Here is a 23251-nt window from a genome sequence, read left to right as displayed (position 1 = left end):
AATTCTTGATAGTCTTTTATTTTAAGTTAGCCTTTGTGATCTGTCATAATGACATCGAGAATTTCAAATGCAATAAAAAAACACTTATTTCATAACTGAAAAATTGGACAATAGTTTTTAGTTAGCTACTCTGTTTCGGTGCAACATATGGTTTTGCTCAAGTCTATACAGTGTAGTTTCTGTGAGGGGGGGGGGATATGATTTATTAGTTGGCGCCGTTTTTATTCTGTCTCTAATTGCACTATTTGTTGAGAATGACACAGACTGCAAAAGCCCTCTGTACAGTACCTTATTCAGTGATACAATAAAACTAAATTCGATATTTATAACTACTTGCGTGATATGGGCAGATACAAATTTAACGAAGATAAAATTTGATTTTTAAGTCCTGCGGTGAAAAATATGAAAAAAAAAATAAAATAAAAAAATAAAGGTTTACTAGAAATTGTAGACAGCGTTATATTGAAACCGCATTGAACAAGGGATACCACAATTTGTAGACCACATTATATCGAAACCGCATTATATAAGTACAGCGTTATACGAGGGTTACCTGTATATATATATATATATATATATATATATATATATGTATTGCACTAATTTTTTTTAAGGACTACAACTTCTGGGTCTGCAAGAAACACAATGGTACATTCTTTCCCCCCCCCCTCCATTACACTTTATTATATCAACAATACAAACAACAGGCTGCCAAACTTATAGCACAACAGTACCCTGTACTATTTAGGCAGAGTCAATGGGAAAGCAGGAATCTGCTGATGCATTTCTTGAACAGAATTTGATTGTAGTCATTAAGGGTGGGGATGAGAAAGGCTGTTCCTTACCTTCTTCCAAAAAACAAAGTTAGATGGAAAGAAAGAAGAGCTAGTATGGTAAGCTTGAAGCATAATCAGTTACCAAAATGCCCTCTTCTGGATAGCATCAGAAATATTTCAGATTTTTGGTGCACCATCCCAAATGTGTGAGCAGTATTCTAAGATTACCCGAATTTGAGACTTACTTGTACAGGTGAGAAGAAGTATCTTGAGTGAAAAAAGATACATATTTTTTATTTTATTTATTTATTTATTTATTTTTTTTTATTATTATTTATTATTATTATTATTATTATTTTTTTTTTTTTTGAGGCTGAAGAGGCTATGGGTGTGCTGTGCTTGTACTGGAAAAGATAGTGCTGTGCTTGTACTGGAAAAGATAGAGGTTAAATCAGCTTGAAAAGAGGAATTTCATTTTGTCAAGATTTTGGTATTACTAAAAGTAAAGAGAAGTAGAGTGAGTGGACTGTGCTTTCACAAGACTGAATTCACTAGGTTATCCTTTTTCAAACGAACTGAACAAGTCAAGGAGATCAGAGTTTAAAGCACTGATTATGGAAGAACTTGAAGCTCGAATTACTGCAAAATATCATGTAGGAGTAAACAGAAGTATGAGTCTTGAGGCACTTCTCTGCTGGCAGGGAAATCTAAAGAAAGGAGGCCACCCACTATTACACACAACAAACAACTCCAGCGACAAAGGATGCACAGCACACTATAAAACATTGTTCAGTGAGCAGGTCTCTCTGCCAGACCTTGCTGAAATGCTGTGGCATATTCAAGAAATAATCGCATTTATATCTCTTCCTATAAAATGAGGAGCCCCTCCCAAACACACTGGATCCATGGCATGTTCTGCTATCCTGGAACAGCTATAATGCAAGTAATGGACATAGTTTCTGTATTCCTCTAAAAACAGATATTGGTGTTTCTTCTCGTTTGTCTGAAGTACAAAAGTTTGCAGGAGCATGGGATGCTGTAGACTTCAGGATGATCAAGAAAAATTGGTCAAAAAGAGAATTCAAAATGGATGGATAGGAACATGCTACTCTATGAGGGAAAACATGGCTTTGTTAAGGGTGGGTCATGCCTTAGTAATTTACTAACTTTTTATAATGGAGTGACAGTTAAGTTGGATAAGGGAAACAGCTACATGATGATTCTGCCTGGATTTTGCAAAGCTTGACCAAATACCACATAGGACCTATTACACAAATTACAGCAAATGGAAATGGATATGACACTGGTTATGTGAATAAGATGGTGACTGATGGATGGATATCAAAAAGTGGTATACGGAGATGCAGAATCTAGGCAGAAGCTGACTTTGGATTACTGTACTCAGGTCTGGTCTCCTGGGTTTCTTGAGGATGAGAAAGTGGTGGAGAGGATTCAGGTGAGCAACCAAGATGGTGAGAGGTCTGCAGAACATTCCTTGTGAGAATAGATTTGAGGGTGTGTGGAATGCAGAAGTTAGTTGATAAGCAAAAAAGAAGGGAAATGATAGAAACATTTAAGTTACTTCAAGGTTTTACAGGATTCACACACAGGAAATTTAGCACTTAGCTAGAGGGAGCAGAACAAGAGGTCATCCCTGGAAATTAAGTAAAAGTGTGGTTAGTAGAGACATGAGGACTAGATTTTTCAGTTGGAGAGTTGTGAATGAATGGAATGGATTGCCTGTCAGTTGTGAGTGCTTTGTCTGTTAATGGGGTTCAACAAGAGTTATGATAGATTGTGTAGATAAATTGAGTCCCCATGATGAGTCTTTGGACTCCATGGAGGTGACCATACAATAATAATAATAAATGTAACTTTTTTTTTGCAAGAAAATAAAAGCATTAATTTTCAAATCAGATTTCGATATTTTGGTGTTAAATGTTCAAAATTCTATAGCACCTGCTAACAACAGCTTTTCTCACACAAAAAAAAAAGCAAGAAATCAACAATATAACTATTTACAAGTCAAACAACTACACACAGAGAAAATAATTTATGAACTTAATGTAATTCAAATAAAGAAAATTAATATTATGAACAAAATGTCCCATTCCACCAACTTGAGAAAGATAAGACTAAATAATGCCATGAGAAATAAATGTGAAGATATACATATAAACATATGTGTGTGTGTGTGTGTGTGTGTGTATATATATATATGTAGAAAGTTTCTTACCTTGGGTATATACTATGTTAAAGATACCAAGCAATTTTATAAGCTAGATTTTAATCCTTTTTCCCAAGTAAGCAAACAGACGGTAAGTCAAGTTTGCGCCTGCACGTAGTGCAAGTCTGAGGCAACTCGTGGTAAAGGTGGAGTAAGCTCCGATCACTTTCCTTAGTATTTTCTCCTAATGCAGAGCACATCCCCTTGCAGAGGATTAAAAATGATTAAAACCTAGCTTATAAAATTGCTTGGTATCTTTAACATAGTATATACCCAAGGTAAAAAACTTTCTACATCTTACTCTCATCCTGAGATTTTTATTTAATAAGGTCAAAACACCTTGTGGCAACTTGTTTAGGTAAAATTTATAAGCTCTGCATTACTTCAACCTTGGCAATTTTAGGTCTGGCTCCCACTAATGAGACCTCAATAAAGGTCGAAACTGGTCTGGGTAGTGGCTCTTGCCTTTAATGCTTAGCATCATACCTCTGCAAGGGGATGTGCTCTGCATTAGGGGAAAATACTAAGGAAAGTGATTGGAGCTTACTCCACCTTTACCACGAGTTGCCTCAGACTAGATATATATATAATCAACCTCAATAACACAACACAAGCAGCTACAGATCATAAGGCACCTCTTCCATATCATGTGCAAATAAATGGTTTAGAAGAAAGAAAACATCACATATTTCTTGAAAAGATGAAGACCGTGGACTTTGGAAGAAAGCAGCATGAGGAAGCCATTCCACAAAAAAAGAGTGGATGGAATGAAAGAGTGGGATGAGAAGTAGGTTTGGAGGTGAACCAAATATAGATGTTGACCAGAAGTTGCTTGCATTTTCATAGACAAAGTTAAGAGTAATGACAGTGGCCAGTTCAGTGCCCATAAATATCCTACAGAAAATGCATGAGAAAAAAATCCATATCCATCTCTAAGAGAAAGTGAGTACGGTGTGTGTGGGTGTGTGAGAGAGAGAGAGAGAGATCATCTGTTTAACTGGATTTCCCTTTTATGGATATCAAGAATTTTTTTAGGATGTTTTTCAGTGGATTATACCATACACTAAGAATAGTATTATACTGCTGGGCTGATTTGGGATTTATATATGTATTAGCAAGCTATCTGTATAGATAAAATGTAATGTGAATGGAAAATGACAGTAAGTGTTTTGGAAGTGAACAAAATATGAAAGTTATGGGTTTATTCACGTAAGGAAAGAGAGGTGTAAGTCATCTTCATAAGAGATATCTGACCTTGCTTGGAGACTGGAATATTATCATAAATAAGTTGCAGCAAAGTAAGATCTTTGTGAGAAATAAGATCGGCCTGTGCAGCACTGAAGTTTACAAGGTTGTCATCACCAATACAGGATGATACATGAAAATCAGTGTTCAAGTCAGAAGAATGAAGTGTACTGTCATCAGAAAAACAAGCTAGGATATCTTAATTCATTTTAGAAATTATGGACTTTACAACCATGTTATAAATAACTCTTTTAATTTCCCCAACGTTTCGATCTTCATATTAAGATCATCGTCTGGAGTATATACAAATATACAAGGACAAGCTGAGTTACATTACGCACAGTAAGCTAAAGAAACAATGATTTGATCACCGGTTATTCCACTGTTATGTATACCAATATATACATAACGGTTTACTTCATAATAGCCATTTATTTCAATATGTAATGAGTAATTCAAGAAAACCAAGAAAGTTGAAGTGCAAAGAACTACAGATTACGTTATAAATATGTAATATATATATATATATATATATATATGTAATATATATATATATATATATATTAATTATAAATTTTATAATAATATATATTATAATATATATTTTATATATATATTATAAATACGTTATAATATATATATATAAAAACTTAAGAAAAAATGATAGTGGCATTGTTCTTCCAGAGTGATACAATCTTAAGTGAAGAAATATGACAGAATCTCTTATTTTGCACTGGCATTAAAAACTATAATTATACGATAAAACAAGTAGCAAAAATAATGTAACTTGTAGGTATTTAGTCTAATATGATTTAGATTCCAGTTACCGAGCAAACGGCAAGCAACTGAGTTTCTGTCAATAGGTAACTGAACGTAGCTACGTATGCGAGGTAATCTGGTTAAGTGTTCTCGTCAGTGTGAAGAATTATCGCACCTTCTAATGGACATGATGGTCAAATGCACTTCTTATCTATGTTCTTTCAACAGGTGGTCTGAATCGTGTTCAGGTTTTGCAGGACGTGTATATATATATATATATATATATATATATATATATATATATATATGTGTGTGTGTGTGTGTGTGTGTGTGTGTGTATGTGTATATATATTATAAATTAATATGGAAAATATATTAATTAATATAATATATAATAAATTAATATTTATTATATATATATAATAAATTAATATGGAAAACTGTTGAGAAGCAAGTAATATTAAATCATGGAGAACTATTACTGTAGGCTGTATGCTCGCTTTTGGTTATATGTCAGGAATTTAATGATGATATTTTTCACTTGGTGAAGGAATATCTCTGGAAAGGAAGGCAATAAGTGGCATGCTGCAGGTTCTTGAATCACTCCTGTTTAAAATATATATTAATAATAATGTGAATAATTCTAGTGGAGAAACATGTTTGCAGATGGTGGTACAAAGTGTATTTTAAGACAAAGTCTGGCAAGTTATGAGTAACAACACTAATGTCGTAGCCCTCCATAAGAATTTGAACAGAAGCAATGGAGCAAAAGTTTAATGTTTTAATATGCCTTTAATGTTTTACACACTGGAGCTATACTGAAATAATTGTCTTCGTAATTCTTTAGTTTCATAATTCTTTAGAAAAGTGCTTTTGTAAAGATAAGGTATTCAGTAATGCAGTGAATATTCTTTAATAATGCATATATATTTGTTATTATATGATCTTGTGCTAATGTCTGTTTTACAGGAAAAGAAACATCTTTTCAATAATCCTGCCTAGAAAAGGCTTAATCAATTTCTCTTATGAAATTTGAATTCAGGTGTCTTTCCCAGGCAAGAAGTGATAATCCCATATAAACAGTGTTGGTTGTGCAATTTTAGTGTAAACAATATTAAATACAGAATACATTTAATTAAAAAGATAAGAAATGTTTGCTAATCTGTTGTAGGGATGTTGGATTGTAAGATAAAAAAACTGCAAGAAGTTAGCGGCTGCTAAGTGTTAGATGTAGTTACTAACTGCGCATCCCATCGGCATCACTTGCTATCTTTCTAAATCCTTCTGCCAACTCATTACTTACTCAGCAAATCATTCCTTGATATTTCATTAAAGTTAAAAATAAAGTTAATTAAAAGGTGACTGTATTTTAAGACCAACTCACCAATTTCACCTTCTTTATAATTATTGAATTCTGATGATGGTAGCTGTATTTTTCCAGATGCCAACAATTCTACTACTCTATTGGCAATGTCAAAGAAGTTATAGTTTTCAGTGGTCTCCATATATTCTTCTATTATCTCACATTAATCTGTGAGATAAACCGAAGGATATTCAATTACTTTATGATCCAACATTATCTGTAATCAACTGAATCCTCATTCTGACTGAAACAGCAAATGACCTAATAAACTGGGACATCAAAAGATCTAATGGACCTAGTAAGAAAGGGAAAGAGATGAATGCATATAATGATTTCAAGAATATTTAGGTGAATAGCAGATTACTAATTACATTATTAACAATGGAAATGTACATGATTTCAAAAATCATTGAAAACATATTTTTAACAATTAAAACAATTACCATATTTGCTGGCATATAAGACACACCCCCTCTTTTTGTACACATTTTTTAGGAAAAAACTTTATCACTGAAAATTCTAATGAATTTACAGTATTTCAAATATAAAGTAATAAGTAGGTCTATTTCAATAAATACCTAATCTAACTAGGAAAGAGTACCACCTTTTAATCTTCTTCGTCAAAACCCAAAAATTCATCTCCAGAGCTAAATAAGACACTTGAAACCTCTTCTAAATCAGAATCTGAGTCCTCATACAACAAACTGTCCTCCATACAATCCAGTGCATTACTAATGCCACACTCTTAAATGATTTAACCACTGTCTCAGTTTTCACAGCATCTCATGAAGCTTTGACCCACTCACAAACTTGCGAAATGCTAGGCCTCTTCCTTCTTCCTGATGGCGTAACCTCAAACTCTGAAGACTGCATCCAGCAGTCTTCTGAATGCAGTGTTCCACTTCTCCTTCAGAAATCCCTTAAATGGTTTCTTAATACAGACACCTAAAGGTTGAATCTGACTAGTTAGACCTCCTGGAATTACAGAGTTTTCAATTCCTTGAGTTTATTTTTAACATCTTCTGTTCTGTGAGAATGAAACTGATCCCATACTAGCAGGGCAGGCTTCAACAGTCCGCCAGAGCACCTAGACCAAATGTTATCTATCCATAACTGGAATACTAGAATGTATTCAAGTAACTGGAATACATAACTAACGTAGCTGGAATGCTCTCACACACCGCAAGAAAGCAAGAAAGAAATGGCGTAACTCGGAATAGAGAAAATTTCCAGAAATAAAAGTAATAAAAAACTGAGTATTGGCGTATAAGATGCACCCTGTTTTTCAGACAAATTTTCAAAGAAAAAAGTGTGTTTTATATGCCGGCAAATATGGTAACTACCAAAGATGTTTTAATCTAATGAGCAGTTCTGAACATAAATTTAGTACCATATTTATCTATACATAATTGCACAGCAAAAAATTTTGGAATAGCAAATTTTTCAGCTCATATATATTTATATGGTAACTTGGTCATAATTCTGTAATATGTAAATGATAATAAGTACAGTGGTATCTCGATAATCCGAACTAATAAAAACCGTGCTCGTTTGGATTAGCGAATTCCCCCCCCAAGAGACAACAATAACTAGTGTTTAAGACGAAAATAATCAGATTCTAATGGTACATCAATTTAATTCTGTAAATAAATGAAGTAACTGATAGAAAAAAAACTACTGTACGGTAATGTAAAACTTAAAAAATAATACAATACACAAGTTTATTTTAGTAAAAAATTTAGTCTGTATGTATTGTTGAGGATTCTGATTTAATAAAATTGCATAGTTCAGTACATAACTTCATTTGCGTAAAAAATATCACTTTCTTGTTCACAACACACACAAAAAAAAAGTTTCCCAAAATAATAAAGTTTTTTATTTCTTTGTAAAAAAGTCACTGATTTTCTTTTGCTTCTTGGAAACTAAACTTTTTTCGAATGCTTCTTCTCAGAGCAGCATTAGCAATAAAATTTTGTGGAATGGCATATCATTCTGCTTAGCCCATTTTATACACATATCAAAACTGTCAACCGCCTCTTCATGTTTTGTTTTTTTTCTTCAAGTTCTTTATTGTCATCATCGTCTTCTAATTCATTCTGTTGCGTCATATTTATAATTTCAGCATCTGATTTGATTTCGAATTCACTTTCAGTTCAACCTGTAATCCATTCTGTAACATCTGTTTGTGAAATTTCAACATCTGGATTTTTAACCAAATTATGCAAGTTTTGAATTTCCTCTTTTTGTGTATCACTGTAGTTATCTTGGTAAATTCTAGAAGGCCACAGTTTTTTCCATAACTCTCGAATTGCTTCAGGTTTGATGGCTTCCCAAGCAGCAGCAACTGAGAATGCTACATCCTTCAAATTTATATTTTTTATTGATGTGGTAAAGTCATAATTTTGGGAAATTACATTTAAAAGCAGTTCGGATTACTGGAGGGTTCGGACTAAAGAGGTTCGGATTAGTGAGATACCACTGTAATGTAAAATAAATCTCATAAATTTCATCATGAAGTGCAGACCATAAAACACACCTCTTTTCTGTGTATTTTGTGGGTGAGTGTTAAGAATTGCATTCATAAAAAGGCAGTAAAAGTATCAAAAATGGGGGCACTAAAATCACTAAGCCACAACCCATTTCAGAGGGATTTCATAAGGTCAAGTAATATTTAAATAATAATTTTATAAGTTAACATCGTTTATGTAATCATTACATTAGTTCACTTATCTGAAAGGTGAAGACAAACTCGTGCATTAGGTCACAAGTTCCACACCTCTGGGTTAGCTAATCCAGAAACACTGTTCTAGAAACACAAACATGGAACTTTTCAAGATATCCAATAAGCAAGGTGGTGGCCTCACATACAGCAACAAAAGTTGTTTACCACCTAAAGATATTCACAAATATTTCTGCCTTCAGTGGGATTCAATTCCACAGCTTAACAGTTGGAGAGCAAAAGTGCTATTAGGTCAGCCTAACCAAACTGACAAGGTTACTATTTATTTGAAATCCATGGCAATAGATTTAAATTATTTTAAATGGAAATCATTTGATAATATCAAAAACATAGTGTAAGTATAAAGGATCTCAGCAAGTTAAATTTCTTCATGGACATCAAAATTGGCAATCACGTACCACTAGAAAGACCTCAAAAAATATTCAAATATTCATTCTGTTTATGAGACTGCATACATCAAAGTGATACTTTTTTATTTTCATTTGTTTTAAATTTTTTATTTTATGTTATTTATATTTTGCTAGGCATTCCTGCATTCTCGACACTTCAGAATCTCTTCTTTAAATTTAGTTCATGTTGCTCATACTGGCAGATCCTTATGATTTTAAAATAAGATGAACATACGAGGGTGGTCTGAAAAGTTCTCAGCTTCGACCATAGATGGCAACACTATCGGCAAGATTTTTTTCTCTAAGTTAGTACATCTGTCATGTGTCCATGTGAAATTGCAAGTCATTCTATCAAGTAGTTTGTTTTATACAGCTGTCTGAAGCAAAAGTGTTGTCTGTATCCCTTGAAATGGATAAAATTGAGTATCATGCAGTTATAAAATTCTTCGTAAAAGAAGGTTTAACAGCAAAAGAAATTCATTCGAAGTTCATAAAAGTTTATGGGCACTCTTCTCCTTCATTTCTGACAATTAAGATTTGTGCTGCCGAGTTTAAACGTGGCCGTACCAGCCTTGAAGATGATCCATGTGAAGGACGTCAAAAAAGTGTAACAACACCAGAAATCATTGATCAAGTACACGATATGGTATTGGATGACTGGCGAGTCAAAATGTGTAAAATTGCTGAGACTATAGGCATTTCAAAAGAACATGTAGGATATATTTTGCATGAAGAATTGCAAATGAAAAAGCCTTGCACAAGATGGGTACTGCGCTTGCTCACAGCAGGTTCAAAAACACACTTGCATGAAAATGTCTGAACTGTGCTTGGAGCATTTAAACAAGAATAAATCTGATTTAGTGCATCAATTTATTACTATGGATGAGACTTGGATTCACCATTACACACCAGAATCCAAACAGCAATCAAAACAGTGGACAGAAGCCGGTTGTTCAGCGCCAAAGAAGACAAAGTTGATTCCATCAGCAGGAAAGGTCATGACATCAGTGTTTTGGGATGCTAAAGAGGTATTTTGTTTATTAATCATCTTGAAAAGGGTAAAACAATAACTAGGGATTATTATTCTGATCTTTAAACCAGACTAGATGAAAAAATTTGTGAGAAAAGACTTGTTTTGCAGAAGAAAAAAATCTTCTTTCATCAAGACAATGCACTTGCCCTAAAAGGTGTTTTGGCAATGGGAAAATTAAGGGATCTGCACTATGAATTGTTGGAACATCCACCCTATTCTGCAGATTTGGCTCCCTCTAACTTCTATCTCTTCCCAAAACTAAAACTCTTCCTTGCTGGTCAGCGTTTTTATTCGAATCAAGAATTGATTGCAGCTGTAGAGGATATTTTACAGATCTTACTGAGAACCACTACAGGGACAGGATAATGGTGCTGGAGCATTGCTAGAATAAATGTATTAGTCTTAAGGGAGATTATGTTGAAAAATAAAAATAATTTTGAAATTATAAATTCATTTTTTCATTGTTAGGCCAAGAACTTTTCAGACCACCCTCATACTAGACAAAAATTACAAAAGGAAAAACAAAATTAATATTAAACACTTCTAATTTGTGAAGAGTATCTAATCATATCATCGGAATGAATACATAAAAGAGAATGGACAGTTACACAAAAGCAAGGAAAGCATGAAAACAAATGTTATAGAGCATTTTCTTTCGACTGCACTCTGGCCAGTTATGTGATAGTATTAGGAGCTTGCGGAAGACTTAGCAGTCATTAATACAGCTATAAAAAGAAAATTTTTTTTTTTTTTTTTTTTTTTTTTTTTTTTTTTTTTTTTAAATGTTTCACAGAAATAATTTAGTCAACTGAAAAAATTTAGCCAGTGGAATACAAAGCTGATTACAGGATATACAAGTGTGTGTAAAGAGAAATAAGAAAAATTTACTTAAATTAGAAATCAAATAGAAATTAGAAATAAATTAGAAATCAAAATTAAATTATAACATTTGCATAAATATTGTATATAGAGTACGCATACACTGTTTGGAATGATATCAATGGATAACCCCCCCCCCTTAGGCAAGGTGCATCATGTCATGTAATGAGTCAAGTTTGTAGCCAATTTAAAATGGAAGAATATGATGAGCCCAAGTCAGTGCAATTGTATCTGTGTAAAATGGCTGTGAGTAGGCAATTATAGTTTGCCCACCGATTAGAGATCCCTCAACACTTCTGCGCATGTCAGAAAAAGGAGTATCCATTCCGATAATAGGGTAATCAATCTGTCTTCTGGGATGAGTTTGTTTATTATTACATGTCGGAAAATTTAGCTTTTCTTTTACGAACATTGTAGTTTTTAAAGTGTAACTATTTTGCTTGTATAACAGTTGGAAAAATGTACATAGAGTATTAACAAAATTAAAAAATACAGCATAAAACAAAAATTTAACTAAGTTTATTTTTAAGAAAGTTTTCTATAAAATAAAAATAATTATACAGAAAAACAGAAATTTTTTCAAATGAACTTAGATATTCTAAACTTACAGTTGAGAAAACTGAGACACTTTAATGTCCTAAACCGATTAATTATTTATGACTTGTTGTGACTCTTTTAACAAACCCATGCAAAAAAAATGTAAAAAAATACCATTATCAAATCCTTTTAATCTTCAGAGTCATCTGAATCGGCGTCCGAATAGCCATCACTTTCACTTAAACTGATCACCAAGGTTTGCATAATTCTTCGATAATTCCGTCTCTGTCCCAATACATATTTTCCAATGAGGTGATATGAGAGCAATATTTTCCCCAGTTTTGAACTGTAATACTTTCAATCGCCTGTTCTGAAAGCTTAAAAAGTTTCGACATGTCAATATCCCCTGTTACGTTGCAATGGCGAATAACACTTTTCACTTCTGCCTATACATACTCAATAGCATTAATATTGCAATGATATGGTGGTAGCCTCAAAGCTAGAAATCCGTGCTCTTTGATCGTCATGTCGAATTTAAATAGTTTAGTTGTGGGCGAGTTTCTTTTGACCAAATTAAGCAATTCAATTTTTCACATATCTGGGGAATGAGAAACGTTATTTGCAGAGAGCCAATCCATAAGAACTTGCTTCTTATTAGACCAATTTGGAACTTTGTTTAATCGAATAGAGTGATATGAAGCGTTATCAATTATAACAACAGCATTTTTAGGAAGGTTTGGAATCAGTTTTTCTTCTGCCCACTTTTCAAAAATCGTAGAATTCATTTGCCCATGGTAATCTCCAGCAGTTGAATTGGCTTTGTATAGTAAGTTTGAATTCGGTAAAAAAACCATTTCTCCACCCGCACACAAAATTATTATGCACCGAGAGGCATTTCCGGTTTGTAGCACTGCACATTTTTCTTTAGACTACCAACATTTTCCATAAGTTAAATTACTATCAATCCAAGTTTCATCTAGATACACAATCAATTTTTTCTCCTCCCTGAAATGTCTTATTGCTCTCAAATACTGCATTCTAGATAAAAACAATGTCACCGCTCCATGATAAGTTTCCTTTTATTCTGGGACTTTTTAAAACAAAATCCAATTTCATGAAGTATTTTCCTTAAAGTTCCTATTTTCCAAGGAAAATTAATTTTTTCTTTAAGCACAGGAATCGATTTCGGAACAGTTGGCACTCTTTTCTCGATCACATAAAATTCGTGAATAGTTCTTCTTATAACGTCTACATCAAAATCATTCAAAGATACGGTTTCGATGGTTTTCTTTACTCTGGCACTTTTTTTTTTTAGGAGATTTAAATTTTGGCTTACCTTCGCCTTTTGATTCTCTACGAATTCTTTTAACAGTCGACCCCGATACGCCCGCAATTGCACTTGCACATTTTATGACTTGAGAAAGGGGAACAAGGAGACGATTCTTTTTCGCAGCATGTCAGCACATTATTCAATATTCTTTTGCAAGAGCTACTGAAATGTTTAACAACAGAACTTGTTGACTGTATTGGATCCATCATACAAATTAATAATAAAAAAATAATGCAAAAAAGCGACAACAAAAATCAAGCTAGTACTAGTACAGCGACAGACAAGAAAGCATGTGATTTCGCATGTTGGCGACCAAATGGTACATCCTTCATTTCTTTCTCCCCTTCAGCATGAATCGACTATTCTTGGCAAAATGCCAAGGAGAGATCTACAAACGATGGGCGAACTATAACAGAATTTGAAAGAGGCACTGCAAGAGAATGACAAGTTGCAGCCCTATCTGTTTGGCAAATTGTTGACAAACTGGGTCATTCCAGGTTAACAATCAGTAATACCATACTTAGATGGAAGTGCATGGAGTCAACTGCAAGTGCTACTGTAAAAGACCCACCACATTCACCAAACATGACCATAGGGTGAAACGAAAGGAAAATATGTAAAAAAAAAAAACAACACTATTCATCAGCCAATATGTCAAATGCAGATTTCCAAGCATTGACTTGAACATGAATCAGCACAAAAACATGTAGAAACTGAGGTCCACAACATGGGTTTCTGTAGTGGAAGTGCAAGATGCAAGCCCCATGTTACATGAACCAACATGCAGTATCATCTTTAGTTGTTCAAAGAGCATATACAATGGGATGTGGAGGATTCAAAAGCTGTGTTATGAAGCTGTGAATCATGCTATACCCTCTATCAAGCAGATGGACTGGTGTGATGATGATGCCTGGAAAACATTAAGATGTTCTCCAGAGTGCAGTCGAAAGAAAATGGTCTATAACATTTGTTGTAGCACCGGAGTGCATAACCTCAACTATGAAATTCAGAGGTGGCGGTGTGATGGTATGGTCCTGTTTTTCCTGGTTTGGCTTTGGATCTCTGTTTGTGCTGCCATGAACAATGAAAACTCATATAGGTATCTGAATATTACAGACAGTGCAATGCTTCCTACTTTGTGGCCTTTCAATGGAAATGACCGTTGTCTCATTCAGACAGACAATTCACTGTGTCATGACCCTATTGAACATCTGTAGGATGAACTGGGGTGCTGGGTGAAGTCAAGAGATGTCTGCCAAACAACAGTCCATGACCTCATAACATGTCTACAGGAAGAATGATCCAAAATCACTATCGTATGGAATACAATACAATGCAGGAATGCATGTCGTTTGATGGAGCAGCAAATCATCTCATAACATTTGTGTATTTCTCTGGTTTATGTATACTTCGCTCCGTTTTCTAAGCATTTTCTTTTGTTTACTGAGACTCGATATACATTTTATACAATAACAGGATACATAATATCCGATCACTATTGGAATTATCCACACTTTTGGGAATTCTACGTTCATTAGTTTTAAGTGTCAGTGGCTCTTTTGTCTTATCAAGCTCACAATGCTGGTATTTTGTTGTAGATCAACAGCTTCTTATAATACACAGAAGTATTCATTTTTATTCAGGAATAGAATCCAAAGACTAGAATAAAAATAACCTTATACTGTTAAAAAACTATTCAACCTCAACAGATGCTATACTGCACAAGGCAAGAAAAACAATTAGCTTTGTTTATCACTAAATACAGTAAACAGACAATTAACATCTGTGTACTATATTTATGAATAATTAGTATAAGACAACTCTAACAACACACTTAATGAAAAAACACTCCACTTCTGCATGCATGCAAACAGAACAGATTTATTGTAGATTTATTGTAGCACTAAACATAACACCCAATTAAACACATTTGTCCTAACATCCGCTTTCAAATTTTCAGTTGCAGAAAATATATGTAACAGCTGTTTGTAATACAGCCATTGGATACAGAAAGTGCTCAATTGATGAAAATCAAAATTAATATATATATATATATATATATATATATATATATATATATATATATATATATATATATATATATATATATATATATAACTTGAAATCAGTTTGAATTGCATCTGAGATATTCGATATCATCCAGACACTTAACAAATGTTAATTTTAGAAATAAAATTCTACCATGGAAGTTGGACTAACATGCAATATAAGCTTTGTGAAAACGTGACTGCTCAATGTGGAAGTAGCTTACATATGCTAAAAGTTAGTACCTCTCAGGAAATAAAGGAATGACAGACACCCAGTCGCGAACATGACGTGTTAACATAATTTTAAACATGCAAAGCATAAAGGTCAAATGTCCAATAGCTATGCTTTATGCACACCATTTATCTGAGAAACAAAGTTTACACTTCTTGGTGAGGTTAGATTATCGCTGGCAAATACTAGAGTAAGACACTAATAATTTGAATTTTAATATGATTTTTAAATACAGTCATATATAATTCACACAGAAATTGGAAAAAGTAATCACTTGGGAAATTATCATTTTTCCGGACTGAATCAAAGAAAGGCTGAAATAACTTGTTTTACTTACTTTATTTATACACAAGTTCCAATCTGTTTTTTTTTAAGAATTGTGTTAGCACATCGTCATAAAATGAAGTTTTTCCTTCAGTTCCATTATCAATGTCTTTTCAGTACCAATTAAGCTTAGGCTGCACAGCCTTTCCAGTTTGTGTTCCTCTATAATACGTATGTAATCTTTTTCATAGTCAAAAAGAATGCTCAACTATAGCAGTAGAGCTCGGAATCAACATGACAAGTTTTGCTAACTTATAAATTTCCTTGAATGCAACCTGGAGTTGATTTTCTTGCATGAATTTTAATAGGTGAAGCGTTTGTTTCCTGGCAAATTCTTCAAAAGAAAGTAGAACTTTCAGTTCATTTTTTCAAGCAAATGTAGTCAAAACTGAGCAATAGAAATCCTTTAAGTTTTCTAAAATACCATCAGGAAACCCAAATATCATCAAATCCATGTTCCTAAGCTGCTTCATAGTGCCATGCATTTTTTTTGCAACAGTACAATATATCACAGGATCAGCATAACCAAATAAAACAGAAAAAATTTCTAGCAACAAATTTATTTGAAAATCTTGCAAGAAATGCAAAAAACCACAAACTTTAATTACAGTATCCACGTCTCATTCCCCAGAATGTGTTCAAAAAATTCCATGAGTTGATTTTCGTGATGTTTACTGTGCTTGCTAAACAGGAAGTAAAGTTCCATCTGGTTAGTGCAATGGAGGGTAATTTTTTAGCAACAAAATTTTGCAAAGTATTTATTCTTTTCAATGATTTAGAAAAATATGCCACCAATGCACTGATAGTTTGAAATAACTATCTAAATTCCTTGATATCCAAGAGGCTTCTTCATAACTAAATTCAAAATGTAGGCACAGCAATGTGTAAATATTGCTAAAGATATGCCCTGATAACTTTCATCTGGAAGCCATTAATATGACCACTCATTACACAGGCACTATCATAAGTTTGGCTGACTTGTCCTTGATATTAAATTCCTCACCTCTGTTTACAACATGTTTAAAAAGACCACCAGATGTTCTATCGTCACTTATATCTGTAAATCCGATTAACCTCTCGTGAATTTGCCCATAACGGACAAAACAGAAAACTATTGATAGCTGAGATTTTGACATGATATCAAATGTTTCATCCAGAATAATGATCACAAATGTAGCAGCAGGAATTTCTTTTTTTACTACATCTTTAACCACACCAGATATAGCAATAATAATAATATTTTGTACTGTGGAAGAAGTTCCTTGAAATACAGGTGAATCCTTTAAATGACTATCTAAAAGAGGATCATAATCAAGAAGTACATTTAAAATTTCTATATAATTTCCTCAATTAGTTGAATCTTCACTCATCATGACCTCTCAAAGGAGGCTCTTGCCTAGCCAAATAGCATACAGCATCAATTGATCTTTTTAAAATGTTTCTATTTTTCTTTACCTGTTCATTATGATGGGTAACTTCAATTTTTCTTTGTTTGTCAAATGAGAGTGTCAATTCTTTGTTTTCCAAACATCTTGAGATTTCAAAAATAATTGAACATGTGATTGGGAGCGCTCATGTTTTTGCACTGCTGCTGCTGTTAAATGGTTAAGGTCAGAATATCCATGCTTATTCCAAATGACTTTCTCTTTGGAGAATAATAAAAAAAAGGCCAACAAAAAAAGTCTTGACCACACTTCACATCCAGTTAACCATTCTACTGTACTGTATTGTGAAATAGAGAAGTGCCTCATATACTGTTTTTTCATCTTTATGCATGCTCTGTAAATTTGGAAGAGGAGGACGAGGCTTACCTCCTTCAAGTAGTCATACAATCCACAAAAGTTCTGGCAGAAAACAGGACATTCAGTAGATCGTCAACACTGTTTCCCATTGTAAATATGGGCAACAAAGTTTATAAATTTATGGAAAATTATATATCAAAAACTTGTCTATATTATACATAAAAACTTACCTACCGTGTCAATCACACTTCACACAAACAAAACAGATGAAACTCAGAAAACAAAAACAGCAACTCATGATAAATGACAACATTCGATTGGATTGGTTGACACAATAACCAATCACATGCTCTAGGTGCTATTGTCTCAGAGCTTACCCAGTCTTGCCTTTTCAGTGGTTTAACTATTAGAACACTAAGAATTTGACCTGCTGTGCCCTCTTTACATCTTTTCAAAGGGTTCAAAGGTGTATGTATTTTGAAAGTACACCCAGACTATTAATGCGAATGTGATGCATCGAAAAGTGCCCTCTTCATGCAGCATTAGTATATTGTGTTTAATTTTAGGAATCATGCAAAGCCAGGAAACAATTAGGAGAATCTTTAATGGGAATAAATGCAAAAATATAATATAGGTAATACTGATATTTTGTGGATAAGTACCGCACACCTGGAATATTTTATCATTATTATTCAGGACTCCATGGAGTCAAAAGACTCATCGTGGGAAGGACCTTCCTAAGAAACACAGTCTATCAAGGCTCATTGAGGGGAGGTCCTCCCCCCCCCCCACCAAGAAACACAAAGTCTGTCCTACCACACCTTAAACTCATTGACCGTTCTCGCTCTCACCACTCCATCAGACAATGCATTCCATGGTTTAACCGCCCTCCATGCAAAGAAACCACTCTTCACCCTCTTGCTCACAGTTTCCTTTCATAACTTCCAGGGATGGCCTCTTGTCATCACTCCTTCCGGCTGTTCAACCAAGCAAAAGAACCCCCCAGTGTCAACCCTATAACCACCTTTCAACAGTTTAAAAGTCTCAATCATATCACCTCTCTTTCTTCTATCCACCAAACTCTGCAGTCCACATTTCCTCAGCCGATCCTCATAACTATCATTGTACAGTCCTGAAACTATCTTTGTTATCTGCCTTTGTACCCTTTCCACAGTTAATTTATCCCCTTCAAATCCTGGGGACCAAATTTGAGAACAATAGTCTAAGTGTGGTCTGATCAGAGACTTATACAACAGAATGAGAACCCTTTTATATCTACAGGGCAGCGTCCTTCTCATTATTGCAGCAATCCTCTGTGTAACCTTCACCACCTTTGCAATATGTCCCCTAAATTTCAGGTTTCTATCAATCATCAACCCCAGATCTCTTGTCTCCCCTACTTCCTCCAGTATAACTCCTCCCATAGAGTATGCAGCGTCCCATCAATGTTTCCCAAACCTCAAGACCTTACATTGTGCTGCATTAAACCGAAACCCCCATTCATTTGCCCATCTATCTAGCTTATTCAAATCCTTTTGCAGGGCTGCCGCATCTGCACTATTACTAATAATCCTTCCCAGCTTCACATCATCCACAACAACTGAATATCCCCTTGCAATCCACTGACAATGCCATTGATATAAAGGTTAAACAATATAAGTCCCAGTACTGAGCCCTGTGGGACCCCACTTGTAACCCTCTGCTTCCTTGAAACTGCCCTACCATACACAACTCTCTGATACCTATCGGACAGCCAATCCTGAATCCAGTTGACCAATCTGACATCCATACCCATGTGCTGTAACTTAAATATCAGCTTATCATGTGGCACCCTGTCAAATGCCTTCGCTAAGTCTAAGAAAATGGCAGTATATGCCTTTCCCTCATCTAATGCTCTTGTAACTTTATCATAAAAGGCTAGCATATTGCTAAAACAAGAACACCCCTTCACAAATCCATGTTGACTCTCACAGATAACATTACCCTCATCTGCCCAATGCTGTATACAGTCCTTCACTATTTTCTCCAAGATCTTACTAACTACTGATGACACACAAACTGGCATATAATTAGACACTTTCAGTCTGCTACTGCCCTTATGCAATGGCACTATCTTACCTTCCTTCCATTCCATGGGCACCTTTCCTGCAGCCAGACTTTCATTGAAAAGCCAGGTCAAAGGCATTGGCAGTTCCCTAGCACATTCTCTCAAAACTCGTGAAATACCATCCAGTCCCACAGCTTTACTGACATCCACAGTACTCAGTATTTGAAACACTCTCCTCCTGTACCTCTAAACCTTGAACCTGCCCTATCCCTCTAGCATTAAAACTGACTCCTCCAGGATGAAATACTCCAATAAAGTGTTCATTGAACAATTCCACTATGTCCTCTACATCAGTCACTCTATTCCCATTTTTATCCCACAATGTCATTCTTCCACAGTCATTTCTCCTCCTACTGGCCACATATCTAAAAAATTCCCTAGGATTTTCTTTGGATCTTAGGGCCAATCTCCTCTCATATTCCAGTTTCGTCTTCCTTACCATACTAGTCACTCTTCTGGCCTGTGTCTTATACTCTTCACTTGTCTCCTTATATCTCTTCCATAGCCTCTTTTTCGCATGCAATTCCTGTTTAATATTGTTTGTCATCCACTTTACTCCAAATCATGTCCTCTTGTTCACTCGTGGTATACAACTTACCATTGCTTCAAACAAATATTATTTCGTAATTTCCCATGCACTAATGATATCCTGGCCTTCCAATTCCTCCCTCCATGAAACTTCCCCAAGTTGACGTCTTAGACTATTATAATCACCTACCTTATAATTCCACATACGTTCCCGTCTCTTTGATACTCCTGCATGTCTATTCATTTTCCAAGTCAAAACCATATGGTCACTCTCTCCAACTGGTGGGAGAGATGTCATCTCAGTTATTATCAACTCTTCTGATGTTATAACCAAATCCAAATCTCTTGAACCTCTTGTTCCCTCTATTACATGTTGCCTAAGACATTTGTCCCTCAAGAATTCTAGAAATTCCATTCCCTTATTGCTACATGAATCTTCCTCTCCCCAATTTATACTACTGTAGTTAAAATCTCCCATAACAATCATTCTTCTTGCACTTGCCAAACTCAATTGTCTAAACATTTCCTGGTCCCCACCCTCTGTGCTCCTGGGTCTGTAGCAACACTCCACTAAATATCCTGTCTTGCCCACCTCTACCTCACATCATATGCTTTCAAAATCATTAGTGCCACTGCCTTCCAAAGCCTCCACTCTTAGAGGACATAGGTCGTCACTTATCATAAGCAGTACTCCACCACCACGCTTTACCTTCCTATCCTGCCGAAAAATGCTGTACCCAGCGACTTCTATTCCTGTTATTATATCCTCTTCAGTCAACCACGTCTCATTGATTCCAATAATTTTTTGACCAGATATATTTTGGCCATTTGTCCCTGATATATTTTATATATATATATATATATATATATATATATATATATATATATAATACACATTCCTTATTTGTATATAACACTGTGTGTGTAAAACTTTGTCAGAAATGCACACACATATTATGAATAGCATTTGATTTAGTGAGGATCCGAAATCACCATTTCCCAGAACTTTTAAATTTTTAGACCATCGTAATTTAGATTAGGCTGAATGCAAAAAAGCTTTCCTTCTCCAGCTGACATCCTTAAATTATTTGACTTTGAATACTCTGGAGGAAAGTGTGAAACCACTCTCACACTTACATCCTCTGATGAAATGATGAAACCTAGAATTCTCAATTCTTGTGTGTCCACCTTTACGTACTGTCCGAGATAGTTATCTCTTAAGAACTCAAAAAAATTAATTTTCCTTATTCTCAAATGCTATCTCTTCATTCCAATCTATACCACCATAATTAATATCACCCATAATAATTACCCTTCCTTTGTTCACTAATCCAAATTGTTTATATCTTTATTCATCACAACCCTCCACGTTCCCAGGCCTATAGCAACATCCAACTAAATATGTCTTCCTCTCAACCTCCACATTACAAAACACTGCCCATAACCACTGCAACTATTTCCCTCTTTGATGTCTACCCTATGCAAACTAATTCCCCTGCTCTCATCAGCAGCACTCCCTCTCCCTTCTTGCCCTTTCTATTCTCATGAAAAATACTGTACCCTTCCATTTCTATACACGTTACAATATCAACTTCATGCAACCATGTTTCACTCATTGCACACTGCAATCACAATTAGGATCAATACCTATAATTTTTTTTTTTTAGTTTCAACAGCTAGAAACAATGATTCAAATTCTTTAAGTTACGTCCTTCATTGGTACATTTCCTTCTGCATAAAAAAAGAGGACTTGGTTCAAGGTTATATCATGCGTAGTCATGTAATTTTGCACTCGTACAAATTTAGTGATTTTTGTCTGTTTTATTTGTGTTTTTTTCTGCAGAAAATTAGAGTATTATAGTGTAGAATAGATTTTCATGTTCTAGAGCAGTGCTTCCCAAACTTTTGGATATAAAGGCCCCCTTGGAAAAATTAAAATATTTCACGGCCCCCATCGAAAAAAAAAAATCATATTACGGGCATATATTATCATAATATTTGTTGTATTTATATTCAATACAAAACATACACAGCGAATATGCCGGCCTGGTTGGCTGAGTGGTTGGCATATCCGCTCTGCAGTCAAAAGGCTGTGAGTTCGAATCCCACCGTGGGCATGGATGCTTGTGATTGTCTGTGAAAATACTAATGGTGGTGGTCGGCAGTAGATGGCGTTGGTGTAGATGATGAAGGTAGTTGTGGTTGGTGGAGATGGAGTTGTAGAGTAGGTGCCCTCCCTCGATGAGTCTTTAGACTCCCTGAAGGTGTTATGTAATAATAATAATATTGCAAAAATCAAATGCAAATATTACACTTTTAGCATCTTACATATGCATTTGACATGGCACACTTAATCTTAAAACATTTTAAATTTGTTTTCATATTTCACGGCCCCCCTCAACAAAACTAACGGCCCCCAAGGAGGGCCACGGCCCACAGTTTGGGAAGCGCTGTTCTAGAGTACCATATTTACTCAAATATGACTTGCACTTTTTCCCCAAAATTGAAGTTAAAAAATCATGGTGAGAGATATATGCAGGGATTTTTGAAAACTAAAGTTTCCCAGGAAAAAACTAAATTGAGGTTTCAATTAAATCCTCAGTATTCATTATAATTTATAACTGCTCACATTATTTATAAAATGAATGCATTAATGTTATTTATACGCTTGCTGCTCATCTTCATCATGCAACATATTTGGGTCTTTAGTGATACTGCTTCTGTAATTAAATTAAAACAGTTTCATTATTGCTTGTCATTTTATCATTTCGGAATCATGATTTTTGAGTTTAAAACCAGCACTGTAACTTGAATGTTTCTCCATATTTCAAACGTAAGTCTTGTAAATTACCAGTAATTTACAAAACTTGAGATACATTATGAACAATTCTTTATGAATGACTAATGAGAAGTGAAAGCGAAGTGCTGAACGGACAGCAAAGGTAGGTCAGTAGAAATAGCGCAGCTATGAAGACATGCATATGATTGATGC

The 23251-nt window shown here is 34.6% G+C and overlaps 1 protein-coding gene across 1 annotated transcript in view; it reads right to left on the bottom strand.

Annotated features, from left to right (window-relative positions):
* LOC150110531 (uncharacterized) overlaps positions 1-23251 on the bottom strand; it is a 247977-nt gene that overhangs the window by 195235 nt on the left and 29491 nt on the right. The window contains exon 2 of the mRNA XM_090394585.1: positions 6392-6665. Coding sequence (XP_090250711.1) covers positions 6392-6512 — 121 coding nt within the window. The 5' untranslated portion in view covers positions 6513-6665. The remainder of the gene's footprint in view (positions 1-6391; positions 6666-23251) is intronic.

This window comes from Typopeltis vanoorti, chromosome 1 (genome assembly GCF_054136105.1).
Source record: "Typopeltis vanoorti isolate ZY-2024b chromosome 1, IOZ_Tvanoo_1.0, whole genome shotgun sequence".
Taxonomy (NCBI): domain Eukaryota; kingdom Metazoa; phylum Arthropoda; class Arachnida; order Uropygi; family Thelyphonidae; genus Typopeltis; species Typopeltis vanoorti.
This window is presented reverse-complemented; position numbering and strand designations above follow the sequence as displayed.